Source organism: Eurosta solidaginis, chromosome 3 (genome assembly GCF_040869045.1).
Source record: "Eurosta solidaginis isolate ZX-2024a chromosome 3, ASM4086904v1, whole genome shotgun sequence".
NCBI classification, from domain to species: Eukaryota; Metazoa; Arthropoda; class Insecta; order Diptera; family Tephritidae; genus Eurosta; species Eurosta solidaginis.
Window position 1 is genome coordinate 201,348,910 of NC_090321.1, and position 12,885 is coordinate 201,361,794.

A 12,885-nucleotide genomic window follows, 5' to 3' on the forward strand; every position below is an offset into this window, starting at 1 on the left:
CTGAGATGAGTGCTCAGGAACCTACATACCAAATTTCATCAAGATACCTCAAAATTTACTCAAGTTATCGTGTTAACGGACGGACGGACGAACGGACGGACGGACGGACATGGCTCAATCAAATTTTTTTGGATCCTGATTATTTTGATATATGGAAGTCTATATCTATCTCGATTCCTTTATATATGTACAACCAACCGTTATCCAATCAAACTTAATATACTCTGTGAGCTCTGCTCAACTGAGTATAAAAATTACTTATTTTTGGTTGTATAACGAAAACTGTGTTATACCAATTTCACAATGAGAGTTAATGAAATAATTAGTAAAATTGTCTTCATTCAAGGGCTTATTGAAATAGAAATTCCTAATTATGTCATTATTCACCCTTATTGTCATTGTCGTCGTCGACATCGTCGTCGTATTTCAGTCGACGTCACATCGTATCGACGTCGTCGTCACTTCGACACCAAATCGGTATTGGCTAAGCTTGTTGATACGACGACGACAATTTATCGATAAAACGAAAGGAAAATATATCATCTCTGTCAATTCTGGATCAGCTGTTCGATTTTTTTACTATTTCTGTATCTTTTTTCGCGATTTGAGATTTGTTTAAATATTTCTTTTCAAGATTTTATAAAAATGTTTTATTATGAGCTCTAGTGACCAAAATAATAAGGAGGAGCTTAGACTCAATAGAAATAAAATCAGAAATAACTTCGATTTATTCTAGCCCAGCTACAAGAACCTCGAATTATTGCGCACTCGTTATTTTCATTTTGAATATCTAAAAAAACAATGCATATTACATATATGTATATTTAATTAATTAAAAAAGAAATGTTTTACTAAAAAATCTTCCTTCTGTCGTCAGTAAAAACAGCGTCGACACAAATGGCGTCGTGTGAGGGCGACGACGACAACAAATTTGCTTAGCCAATACCAAACATGTGTCGATAGTCGTGAATAGTTATCGAAAACGACAACGGCAATACCGAATCTAAAACGTCGTCGTGAGTTGTCGTCGTTCAGTGACACGGCGCCAATGACAATAAGGGTGATTGATTTGAAAATGGAATGGAAAATCTAAACTATTTCCTTTCAGAAATCATTAAATGCTCTTCAGAATAGTCTAAGTTGTGCTTCAGAAACCATAAAATTCATAATAGCCAATTGCACTTTAGAAAGAGAAAAATTAATTTTAGTATAAACAATTGTACTTTAGAAACTGTAAAATATTTTTCAGAACAGTTTGACCTCGTTATCCTGCTGAGACATTCTTAGTTAGAAATGTTTTGGTAAACTCTGAATAATCACCCTTATTGTCATTGTCGTCGTCGACATCGTCGTCGTTTTTCTGTCGACGTCACATCGTATCGACGTCGTCGCTACTTCGACACCAAATCGGTATTGGCTAAGCTTGTTGAGACGACGACGACAATTTATCGATAAAACGAAAGGAAAATATACCATATCTGCCATTTCTGGATCAGCTGTTTGTTTTTTTTTACAATTTCTGTATCTGTTTTTGGAGATTTGAGATTTATTTAAATATTTCATTTCAAGATTTTACAAAACTCTTTTATTATAACAGTAGCGCCAGCTCTAGTGACGAAAATAATAAAGAGGAGCTTAGACTCAATAGAAAAAAAAATCTGAAATAACTCCGGTTTTTTCTAGCTCAGCTACAAGAACCTCGAATTGTTGCGCACTCCTTATTTTCATTTTGAATATCTAAAAAAAACAATGCATATTACATGTTTGTATAGTTAATTAATTAAAAAAGAAATGTTTTACTTACAAATTTTCCTTCTGTCGTCAGTAAAAACAACGTCGAGAAAAATAGCGTCGTGTGAGGGCGACGACGACAGCAAATTTGCTTAAGCGCCAAATACACGACACGAACATTTCCGCGAACATTCCGCAATCTTGTTCGCAGCTTTGGCCATGTTCCGTTCCGTTCAGAAATTACTACGATTATGAGCTATTTCGCCATACACGCACGAACAGTTCGCGCAAATGTTCGCCAAAAATTAAAATATTTGCGCGAACTGGCAAACACCACCATACACGACAGAAAAGTTCGCAGAAACATGACATAACGGGAATGTTCGCGGAAATGTTCGTGTCCTGTATTTGGCGCTTTAGCCAATACCAAACATGTGTCGATAGTCGTCAATAGTTATCGAAAACAACGATGGCAATCGTCGTCGTTCAGTGACGTTCAATGCCAATAAGGGTGAATATAACATGGGTTCACTTAAAGGCTTGTTGTACTATAGAGCATTCCTCATTCTTCCTATAAAAATTAGGTAATTTGCGGGAATCACACCTAAACCATTATGGTCCTATCGCTATGTTTTGCCATTTTAAAATTGTTCTAAAGAGAGAGTTCGGTGTAGAAGGATCTTCGCTTTGATTTCGTCTCATCATATAATGACTTTTCACATGATTACTGATCACTCATAGAGATCCAAAAATAAAAACGTTCTGTTCACATATACCATGTTCTCTAGAATCTTCATATCTATTATATCTAATTGCTATTTTAATGTACGGGTCCTTTTTTCCTCTTATTTGGACCCCAAATCTATAAATAAAGTTTTGGTTGTAAAGATGGAGATTCGGACTATTAGCGAGCTTTGGGCAATTTTGGTCGTAGTCCTTTTGTGTAGCTATATTTTATTAAAATAATTTGTTAAAAATAAACCATTGTGAGCACACAAAGAAATCTATTTGTACTGTGGCACTATTGTGAATATTTGCACTGCATTACCGGCAGTTGCTATTATACGCTAGATGGCAGCGCAAGCCGTGAGTTTTAATTGATTGTTAGAACAGCTGATTTCTGTTGATATTTGATAAGAGACCTTTATATTGGTTGCGCAAGATTCGCACGGGTCCGGCTCGTTTTAAATTAATTTTACTGTAATTGTCGGGGTTTAAAATACCGCCTCGCTGGATATCAAAGCAGGATAAGGAAACAAAACTTACGTCACAACGGGCTGGGTAATAAAGAGTAACTTGAGATACCGGAAATGGACGTATCCCTGACAAATTCTACCATAATACAGTTGATTGGAGGTCCAGGCATTGCTCAGAAGCTAGCGAAAATAATGGATAGTCGAACATAAATTTAATTATATTTCCTCCAATTCTATTGACCTCTTCATGAAAACTCAAGGACTCATAGGACACGGCTTAAATTAATGTCTTGAACCTGGCTCTATTTTATGTCACAGCTACAATAAGATTCTCTTGAGTTTTGAATTCGCGGGATTACAGCATAAGCTTAATGTATCTATTCAAGGTATTAATGTTCACCCCATAAATTTACCATGCTTATTAAAATCAAAAATTTTAAATCAACCGTTTGCTGAGATTTTTTCTTTCAAATGATTTTGAATGTGAACATCACTGCATTATCTCTAATAGATGTGCCAGTTGGTACATTATATATGTACATTTGTATTGATTTGATTTTATCATTCTTGTTGTTGTTGTTGTTGTAGCGATAATGTTACTGTTGTTGTTGTTGTAGCAGTGCTTCGCCCCACCTAACAGCCGTGACCGATCACAAATTGTCATCAATATCCTCTAACGGGAGTCCAAGGAAACTTGCTGTTTCAACAGGGGTGGACCATAATGAAAGGGGTGTTAGAGGCGTTGGTTCCACATTACAATTAAAGAGATGGTTGATGTCATGTGGGGACACATTGCAAGCGGGGCATACATTTTGTATGTCGGGGTTGATTCTGGATAGGTAAGAGTTTAACATGTTACAGTATCCAGAACGAAGTTGAGCAAGAGTGACACGCGTTTCCCTGAGGAGTATGCGTTCCTCTTCCACAAGTTTTGGGTACTTTTCTTTGAGTACTGGATTCACCGGGCAATTCCCGACATAAAGGTAAAGGTCCGACGCCTGTTTGTGGAGTTCACCAAGGACCTGCTTGTGTTTTTTCGCTTCATACGGCTGGGTTCTCAGGTGCCGTATTTCCTCAAAATGCTTACGGAGATGACTCCTTAAGCCCCTAGGCGGTGTTGGCTCGTATTCAACAGGAACTGTTTGGTTAGCATCTCATTTCTCTCCCTGATGGGGAGTATTCTCGCCTCATTATGTAGATGGTGTTCTGGGGACAAAAGAAGGCAGCCCGTGGCGATTCTGAGAGCAATATTTTGGCAGGCCAGTAGCTTCTTCCAGTGGGTAATTTTTAGGCTTGGCGACCATATGGGTGACGCGTAGCACGTAAACGGCTGGCCAATTGCTTTGTATGTAGTAATGAGCGTTTCTTTATCTTTTCCCCAGGTACTGCCAGCAAGGGATTTGAGGATTTTATTACGGCTCTGGATTTTCGGAACAATTGCGGCTGGGTGCTCACCAAAATGTAGATCCTGATCAAACGTCACACCCAAGATTTTGGGGTGTAGGACAGTCGGTACCGTAGTGCCATCGACGTGGATGTTCAAAATGGTCGACATTTGGGACGTCTATATTGTAAATAAGGTCGCGGAAGATTTAGTCGGTGATAATGCCAGGTTTCGCGAGGCGAAAAAAATGGAGAGATCAGTGAGGTAGCCGTTTATTCTGTTGCAGAGCTCATCGATCTGTGGGCCTGGGCCTGTGGCCATTATTGTGCAGTCATCGGCGTATGAAACGATAGTGACGCCTTCTGGAGGTGAAGGTAGCTTAGATATGTAGAAATTAAACAAAATTGGGGATAGGACACCACACTGTGGCACCCCTTTTTTAATTCTTCTTGGTTTTGATGTTTCGTTTCTAAATTGCACCGATGCCTGCCGACCACCCAGATAATTTTCGGTCCACCTTTTAAGACATGGGGGAAGGGTAGACCCTTCCAGGTCTTGCAGTAACGTGCCATGGTTGACCGTATCAAAAGCTTTTGAAAGGTCTAGCGCTACGAGTACTGTTCTATGCTGGGGGTTTTGATTTAAACCGCAATTTATTTGGGTGCTGATGGCATTTAGCGCGGTGGTGGTGCTATGGAGTTTTCTGAAGCCATGCTGATGATAGGCTAGCTGCAAATTTGCTTGAAAGTAGGGGAGCAAAATCGCTTCAAGCGTCTTTGCTACTGGCGACAGGAGAGATATCGGACGATACGACTCACCTATGTTAGCTGGTTTTCCAGGCTTTAGTAGCGGGACCACCTTGGCCATTTTCCATTTTTCGGGTATGACAAAGGTGGAAAGAGACAGGTTGAAGACATGTGCTAAGTATTTGAAACCCTCTTTCCCTAGGCTTTTAAGAATCGGCATGGCTATGCCGTCTGGGCCCACTGCTTTAGATGGTTTAGCGTGACCAATGGCATCTTCAACCTCTCTGGCGGTGATGGTAATTGGTGACGCGCTGAATTTATGTTTATGTGCGTGCCTGTTGACCCTCCGTCTATCTTTGTCGACCGTAGAATGCATTACATATTGACGGCAGAAGCGCTCTCGCATTTTTTCGCATCCGACAGCACTTTATCGCCGAAGGCGATGGAAACTTTGTCATTGTGCTTAGACGGATTCGATAGGGACTTTACGGTGGACCAAAGTTTACCCACACCGGCAGAGAGGTTACAACCTCTTAGGTGCTCCTCCCATTTCGCTTGTGTTCATCTACAAGCAATCTGATGCGTTGGTTTATGTCCCTTATTTGGGGGTCGCCTGGGTCGAGCTGTCTTATAAGGTCACGTTCTCTCGCTAAATTTGCGGCCTCCGCCGGGAAGTGGGACCGAATTTCGGGAATTCTCCCGGCGGGAATGAAACGTGCCGAGGCGGATTCAATGACTTTGCGGAAAGCACGCTCCCCTTGGCGGGCATCAGTCTGGATAGGGAGGGCAGCAAAGAGGTTGTCTGTAAAAGACTTGTATTCCTCCCACTTTCCTTTTTTAAAGTTTATGAAAGTGCGTTTTTCTGTAACGATGAAGTCGGCGGTACGCTCGAACGAAATAAGTATAGGCAGGTGGTCGGATGCCAATGTTACCATCGGCTGCCAGTTGACGGAGTTTACGAGTTCTGCGCTCACGATTGAGATATCCGGCGAACTGTGACAGCTTCGTACCATACGTGTGGGGGCGTCTCCGTTTATGGTGCAGAACGTCGTTTCTTCTATTTGATCCGCCAACATCTCACCCCTACTGTCCGCCCGCAAGTTTGAATGCCATAGATCGTGATGGGCATTAAAGTCGCCTAAGATAATGCGATGGTTCCAGTGAGTAAGGCGCTAATATTAGGGCGGTATCCACTGGGGCAACAGGTGGCAGGAGGGATGTAGATGTTGATGATTTCTAGGTTTGCATCGCCTGACCGGACAGATATGCCTTGACGTTCTAAGACATTGTCCCTGCGGTCGATGCCAGGATCAAATGTATGATATTGCACAGAGTGGTGTATGATAAACGCGAGGCCGCCTCCATTTCCGCTCATGCGATCTTTTCTGTGGACATTATACCCAGAACAGGTTTGCAGTGCAGATCTTGCTGTGAGTTTAGTCTCTTGAATCGCAGCAATGCGGATGTTGTGCCGCTTCATGAAATCGACTATCTCCGTGATCTTCCCAGTTAATCCATTAAAGTTTAACTGCAGAATTCTGCTAGGCTGCTGTAAGGTAGGGGGGGGGGGCGCTAAGGCGTAGACTACGGGAGGCCCTTGGACGTGAACAGCAAGGAGCCACAAAAGATTTATAAAAATTACGTGGACGTCGGGTTTCGGGATCAAGCCCAGAACAACCTGTCCGATGCAACCATCCCTTACACGAGACACACTGAACAGAGTATGACCGTCCTAAAAAGATTCTTTTCCGGCAGATGCAGCAAAACCATTTCTCAGGATCGGGGTCAGGAGACGGACCGGATTGGATTCGATACCTTACCGGAGCAAGAGAATATGGAGCAGTCCCGCTGCAAGGAGCTGCTGGGAGGATGACAATTTGTGGGAGGGAAGCAACAAGTTAAATGGGGTTACACTGAAATGATAAGGTTACTTCCCGAAGACTTTGGGGAGTGTTATCGATGTGATGATCCTTTGCCGGATACAGATCCGGTACGCTCCGATAACACAGCACCATTAAGGTGCCATCTCGGGAACGAATTATATGACCACATTAAACCTTCAGGCCATCCCTCTCTCCCCACCCCCAAGTTCCATGAGGAACTTGGGGTCGCCAGAGCCTCGTCTGTTAGTGAAACAGGATTCGCCGCTCTAAGGTGAGGTTGACAATTGCGTTTGGAGAAGCTATATATATATTGCGCTAGCAACCTATAAATGTTGCGCTACACAACCCCTTGATTCTGGTATTTTAGTCGCCTCTTACGACAGTTATATCTACCGCGGGTATATTCTGACCACCTAACCCGCTGGGGGGTAAAACATATTTGATATAACTATCATGCATACATTTCAAATATTCATAGTTTCCGCAGGGTTTGACTTCTAAAATGAATTTTCTGTCTCTCCTGGGTATCTTCACACTTGGGGGGAAAAAACAAAGGGTTACATTTAATAATTTTCGGCCTGAATCTATCGATATTACATCTGCTGTTCCACAGGGCAAATGTTTTGAAGTATTACAAGCCGCTAATGTACGCGTATGATGATAGGATAGATCAAGTATTCAATCGAATCTGAATAATCTAGTTGAATGGTGTAACGTAAATGTCACAAAGCCTGCCGAAGTGCCAGTTGTTGTAGCGATAAGGTTGCTCCCCGAAGGCTTTGGGAGTGTTATCGATGTGATGGTCCTTTGCCGGATACAGATCCGGTACGCTCGTAACACAGCTCCATTAAGGTGCTAGCCCGACCATCTCGGGAACTATTTACATGGCCACATTAAACCTTCAGGCCATCCCTCCCTCCCCACCCCAAAGTTCCATGAGGACGAGAGCCTCGTCTGTTAGTGAAAAAGGATTCGCCGCTCGAAGGTGAGGTTGACAATTGTGTTTGGAGAAGCTATACATATATTGCGCTGGCAACCTGAAAAGGTTGCGCTACACAACCCCTTGAATCTGGTATTTTAGTCGCCTCTTACCGCGTGTATATTCTAACCCCCTAACCCGCGGGGTGCCAGTTCCTTTGTTTCTACCAATCCCACGCGTATACAATTGATGATCATACTATTAAGCAAGTCATTAGCCGTTATAATGTACCCTAAACACGATTTTAAATTACAATAATTTTAATTTATTGGAAAAAACTTTCGAATGCAATGAATTTTTACAAAGTTTAAAATTTTGCTTTTTATATCCACGAGTCAAGGCGAATCTATCTATACAAGGTGAGGGCAAAGCGAATTCACACCAGTTCACCGAACAGCAGATTGTCAAATCAAAATTAAATTAGCATTGATTTCGATTAAGTGACAACTCGCTGTACCATGGCGGTACGTGGGAATTATCAAGAAGAAGCTCTCAGCTGATGAGACAACACCACCTTGTACTGAAATCGGCTTGCAGGGCTATTTTAGCTTTTATTACATGTAACAAATAAGACTTTTTATGGCGGAAAATCCAAAGTAGATCTCAAGAACTAGTGCGATTTTTTCATATTAAAGTGAAAAAATTTTCTAGAACTTTGCAATTTTTTCTGAAGCGTTTTCGTAATTGGTTTACATAGTTGTTGTTGTACAATTCAATTAAAGTTTTTTTTTACTGACGGAGTAAAATTTACAAAAAATGTTTGCTGCGTTTTTTTTTACTCGCAGGTGTATATACATCAGTGACGATCTTTTCCTATCCCACAGGCGGAGATTTTTAATGCTCTCACACAGATAAGCGCACACGTGCAAGGCAAAAGCAATCTGCGCACTGTGAGATACGAAAGTGTACTTGCCGATGAGTTGACTAACGACTGCTGACTCTGATTCACGTTTTTATGAATGCGCTTAAATTTTTAACTTTTTTTTAGAGATCAAGTGAGGTATTTCGTGTGAAAAGAAACTGTTCTAGGTAGCATTGGAAAATCTCTTGTTATTTCGATAGTAGGTATAAGAGGTTACACATTTATTCGAAATCGATGTAAATAGTCACCCCTATTCTGCATTACAAGTCCGTTTCAGTTCTCCGCTCCGCTTGAACTGAAAGTAGGTATCCTGAGTTCGCTTGAATTGAAAGAAGAAAAGGAAGAATGAACAAATTTTCGAAATCAGCTGCTTGTGAGAAATTTATGACATTAGAACACAACAAAATAAAAAACTATTTGTGGAAAATTTATAAATTAGTGAAAATTTCATTATTATTTAACATTTAGGTTGCAGTTTGAAGAGGAGGAAAATGCGTCCCAAAATGTAGACGTGAGAGTGGAAAGACGGAGATTGAGGGACAACAGTGATCCATTCAGGATTAGTGATGAATTGTAAGTTGGTGCTGAAAGTGCTACACCTTCATACATGTTAAATATTTTTAGATTCAAAAAAAAAAAAAAACTTTAGGTTAAATAAAGACGCATTTAAGTATGTCCTGGATATATTTTATGCAGAAATTCCGAGAAATACTCTGACTTCCTTAACATCAATTCACCGCGTAATGGCTCCTTTGAGGTTTTTTGCTGAAGGCAGTTACTAGCATGGCTTATTTGAGAAACCTTGTGCAATGTCTCTTTTTGTTGACATCAATTCCAACAATTTTTCATATTGCTCTGGTATTGTACTTGTTGCCCTGCAAAACCACAAAAAATAAAAAGTTTTTTTTAAAATAATTTTTTTTTTTTAAATTAATGTATATTTTACTTACATATTTTTTAAAAAATTTCGCTTTAAAGCCCGCGAAAAAAAATCAAAATAATCTCCGTCAACTAATTTGCAACTGAGAAAAACGGAACTGCGCTCGAAGTGTAGGATACGTCAAATCGAGACTTTCGAAGTTGGACTGAATGAAAACGGAACGCAGGATAGCAAAGTTACCAAACTGAGAAAATTTCAGTTCAGTTCGAAGTGCAGAATAGGGCTGAATGTTTTTGCAAAAACGAGCAATGTTTAATTTTTAAGGAATAATTGAGGCTATGAATTTTTTTTTTCGCAACAAAATTGCTTGCGCTTAAAGTATGGAGTTCCACAATTTATATCTTTACCCGTTCAGAAGCTGCGAACAATTGAAATGAAATGATAATTCCACTTTAAATGTGCTATTTTCACAATGTTATCATTTTGTTAACAAAGTATTTGACCCTCTATGAAACAAGTAAAATTTGTTTTAGGTGGTCCGCTTTTAAAATTTTGTCCCTATCATATATATTATTTCTAATTGCCGTTTTTGTGTATGGGTCCCTTTTTCGCTCTTATTTAGAATCTAATTCTGTAAATAAAGTTTTGGTTGTAAAGATGGAGATTCGAGCTATTAGCGAGCTTTGGGCAATTTTGGTCGTAGTGATTTTGTTTAGCTATATTTTATTAAAATAATTTGCTACAAATAAACAATTGTGAGCACGCAAAGGAATCTATTTGTACTATGGCACTATTGTGAGTATTTGCACTGCATTACCGGTAGTTGCTACCATACGCCACATGGCAGCGCATGCTGTACGTTTTAATTGAATAGCTGATTTCTGTTATTATGTTATTGTATGCGTTTGAGCATCACTGATATACATACATACATGCCTATACATACATATTTTATAGTAAATCAATTCAAATAAAATTGTTTTTGTTTTTTTGTAGTATTTTGTATTTGAGCGTCCGTTGCATTTTCAATTACCCAGCATACCAGAGAATGTAAGTCATAAATTATGTAGTTATGTATGTAAATATCAGGTGTATGCATATGAAACGTGTATTTTTTATTTAAAAAAAAAAACACATATATTTCAAGAGAAAGGTAACGAATACTTTAATCAAAGTACACATTTTGACCACCTCTCAGACAATTTATGGATACCTCGCCGAAAAATGTCTTCGTTTCTTGAAGCAAACCAGTCATCGAGCCATTTCCCAACATTTTGGTAAGAAGTGAAGCGCTGTTCGCTAAGTGCGTGCCCCATCGATGCAAATAAGTGAAAGTCGGATGGAGCCAAGTCTGGTGAGTAAGCGGGGTGGGGTAGTGGTTGCCCGCTGTACGACGCAACCAATTCCCGAGTCTGTTTTGTTCGGTGTGATGGTGCATTGTCACCGACAAAAATCACTTTGTCATGCCCTATTTCATATTCTGGGCGTTTTTGGGGCAGAGCACGGTTCAAATTGGCCAATTGTGTTTGGTAGCGTTGACCATTAATAGTTTCGCCTGGTTTTAGATGCTCATACCAGATTACACCACGCTGATCGCAGAAAACACAGAGCATTGTCTTTTTTCCGAAGAGATTTTGTCTTGGGGACGATTTTGCTGGTTGGCCAGGGTCCACATACGATCTCTTGCGTTTGGGATTCATCGCCAGTAACGATCCAATGCAAAAACGACTTTCTTTTTTGTCTGGCGAGCAGCATTTCACATGTCGTTCAGCTCATGTGGCACCCATCTTCCGGATTTCAAACCTCTGGAAATGGTTGTCTGCGACACATTTAGTTGTTCTGCGAGCTGTTTTTGCGTCTGACTATCGTCTTCATCCAGCAAAGCCTACGATTCGACGTCCCCGAACAATTTCGGTGGTTTGCCGCGTTCAGCGTTTCTCACATCAAAATTGTCACTTTTAAACTTGTTGAACCACTCATTATACTGCGTACGACCAAGAGCGTGCGCCCCGTAAGCTTCGACAAGCATTCGATGAGATTCTATCGCCGATTTACCCACATGGAAGCAGAAAATTAATGCTCCCCGCAAATCGTTTTTTGAAGGCGCGTTTTCGACAATTTCAAGAGCGAAAAAAAACACGATGTTGTATGAAAGTTGAAATGTTTGGTATTGGATTTTGTTGACAGATCATAAGACGCCAACTAGCGCCAATGGCAAGTTTTGACTGTTCCTACAATTGTGCGTACTGACCGCTACGCTAGATGCCAATACCTGTTTCATATGCATACACCTGATAAATGAGCAACTCAATTTAATATTACTTAATGCAATGTGTGTTTGTATTATATATATATATTTTTTTTTTTTATTCACTAGCACAATCTAAATCTGTATTATAATTTTGTGGATCCAAAGAATATGATTGCAGTTTTTGCGGCCATGCTGGCCGAGCGGCGAATAATTTTCACATCACGACGTTTGGATCGTTTGTCGTCGTGCATACAGGCGGCGAATGCATTTCTATATCCAATGGAATGGCAACATATTTTTATACCAGTCCTGCCGATGAAATTGAAGGACTATTTAAGTGCTCCAATGCCATATCTAATTGGTGTGCCGCAAACAGTACTCGAAACGGTATGTAGACTACAAAAAAAAAATAAAATTTGTATGCAGTAGTGTTCAGCTAGGCCATGATGCAATAAACCAAACAGATGAAGTCAATGTTAGAAAATGGAGTCGCATTTGACAATACCAAAGATTGATCGAAGAGGTAAAGATGTTGCAGGGACGAAAAATAGCGTGAAGCAAGCTTCGCATAATTATAGTAGGTTGTTGTTGTTGTTGTAGCAGTGCTTCGCTCCACCTAACAGATGCGACCGATCACAAACTGTCATCAATATCCTCTAACGGGAGTCCAAGGAAACTTGCTGTTTCAACAGGGGTGGACCATAGGGAAAGGGGTGTTAGAGGCGTTGGTTCCACATTACAATTAAAGAGATGGTTAGTGTCATGTGGGGACACATTGCAAGCGGGGCATACATTTTGTATGTCGGGGTTGATTCTGGATAGGTAAGAGTTTAACCTGTTACAGTATCCAGAACGAAGTTGAGCCAGAGTGACACGCGTTTCCCTGGGGAGTATGCGTTCCTCTTCCGCAAGTTTTGGATACTTTACTTTGAGTACTGGGTTCACCGGGCAATTCCCGGCATAAAGGTCCAAC

The 12,885-nt window shown here is 40.5% G+C and overlaps 1 protein-coding gene across 9 annotated transcripts in view; it reads left to right on the forward strand.

The window, feature by feature from the left end:
• The window catches only part of LOC137244920 (DENN domain-containing protein 1A), a 99,091-nt gene that overhangs the window by 40,012 nt on the left and 46,194 nt on the right, over positions 1–12,885 (forward strand). For 8 of the 9 annotated variants that reach the window (XR_010951223.1, XM_067774679.1, XM_067774680.1 and 5 more), the window contains 2 exons: positions 10,658–10,711; positions 12,039–12,299. Coding sequence is in view for 8 of the 9 variants with exons in the window: in XM_067774679.1 (XP_067630780.1) it covers positions 10,658–10,711; positions 12,039–12,299 (315 nt within the window). In the remaining variant the exon portion in view is untranslated. Of the gene's footprint in view, positions 1–9,268; positions 9,355–10,657; positions 10,712–12,038; positions 12,300–12,885 lie in introns of those variants that run through there. The other variant, XM_067774685.1, reaches the window with a different exon arrangement.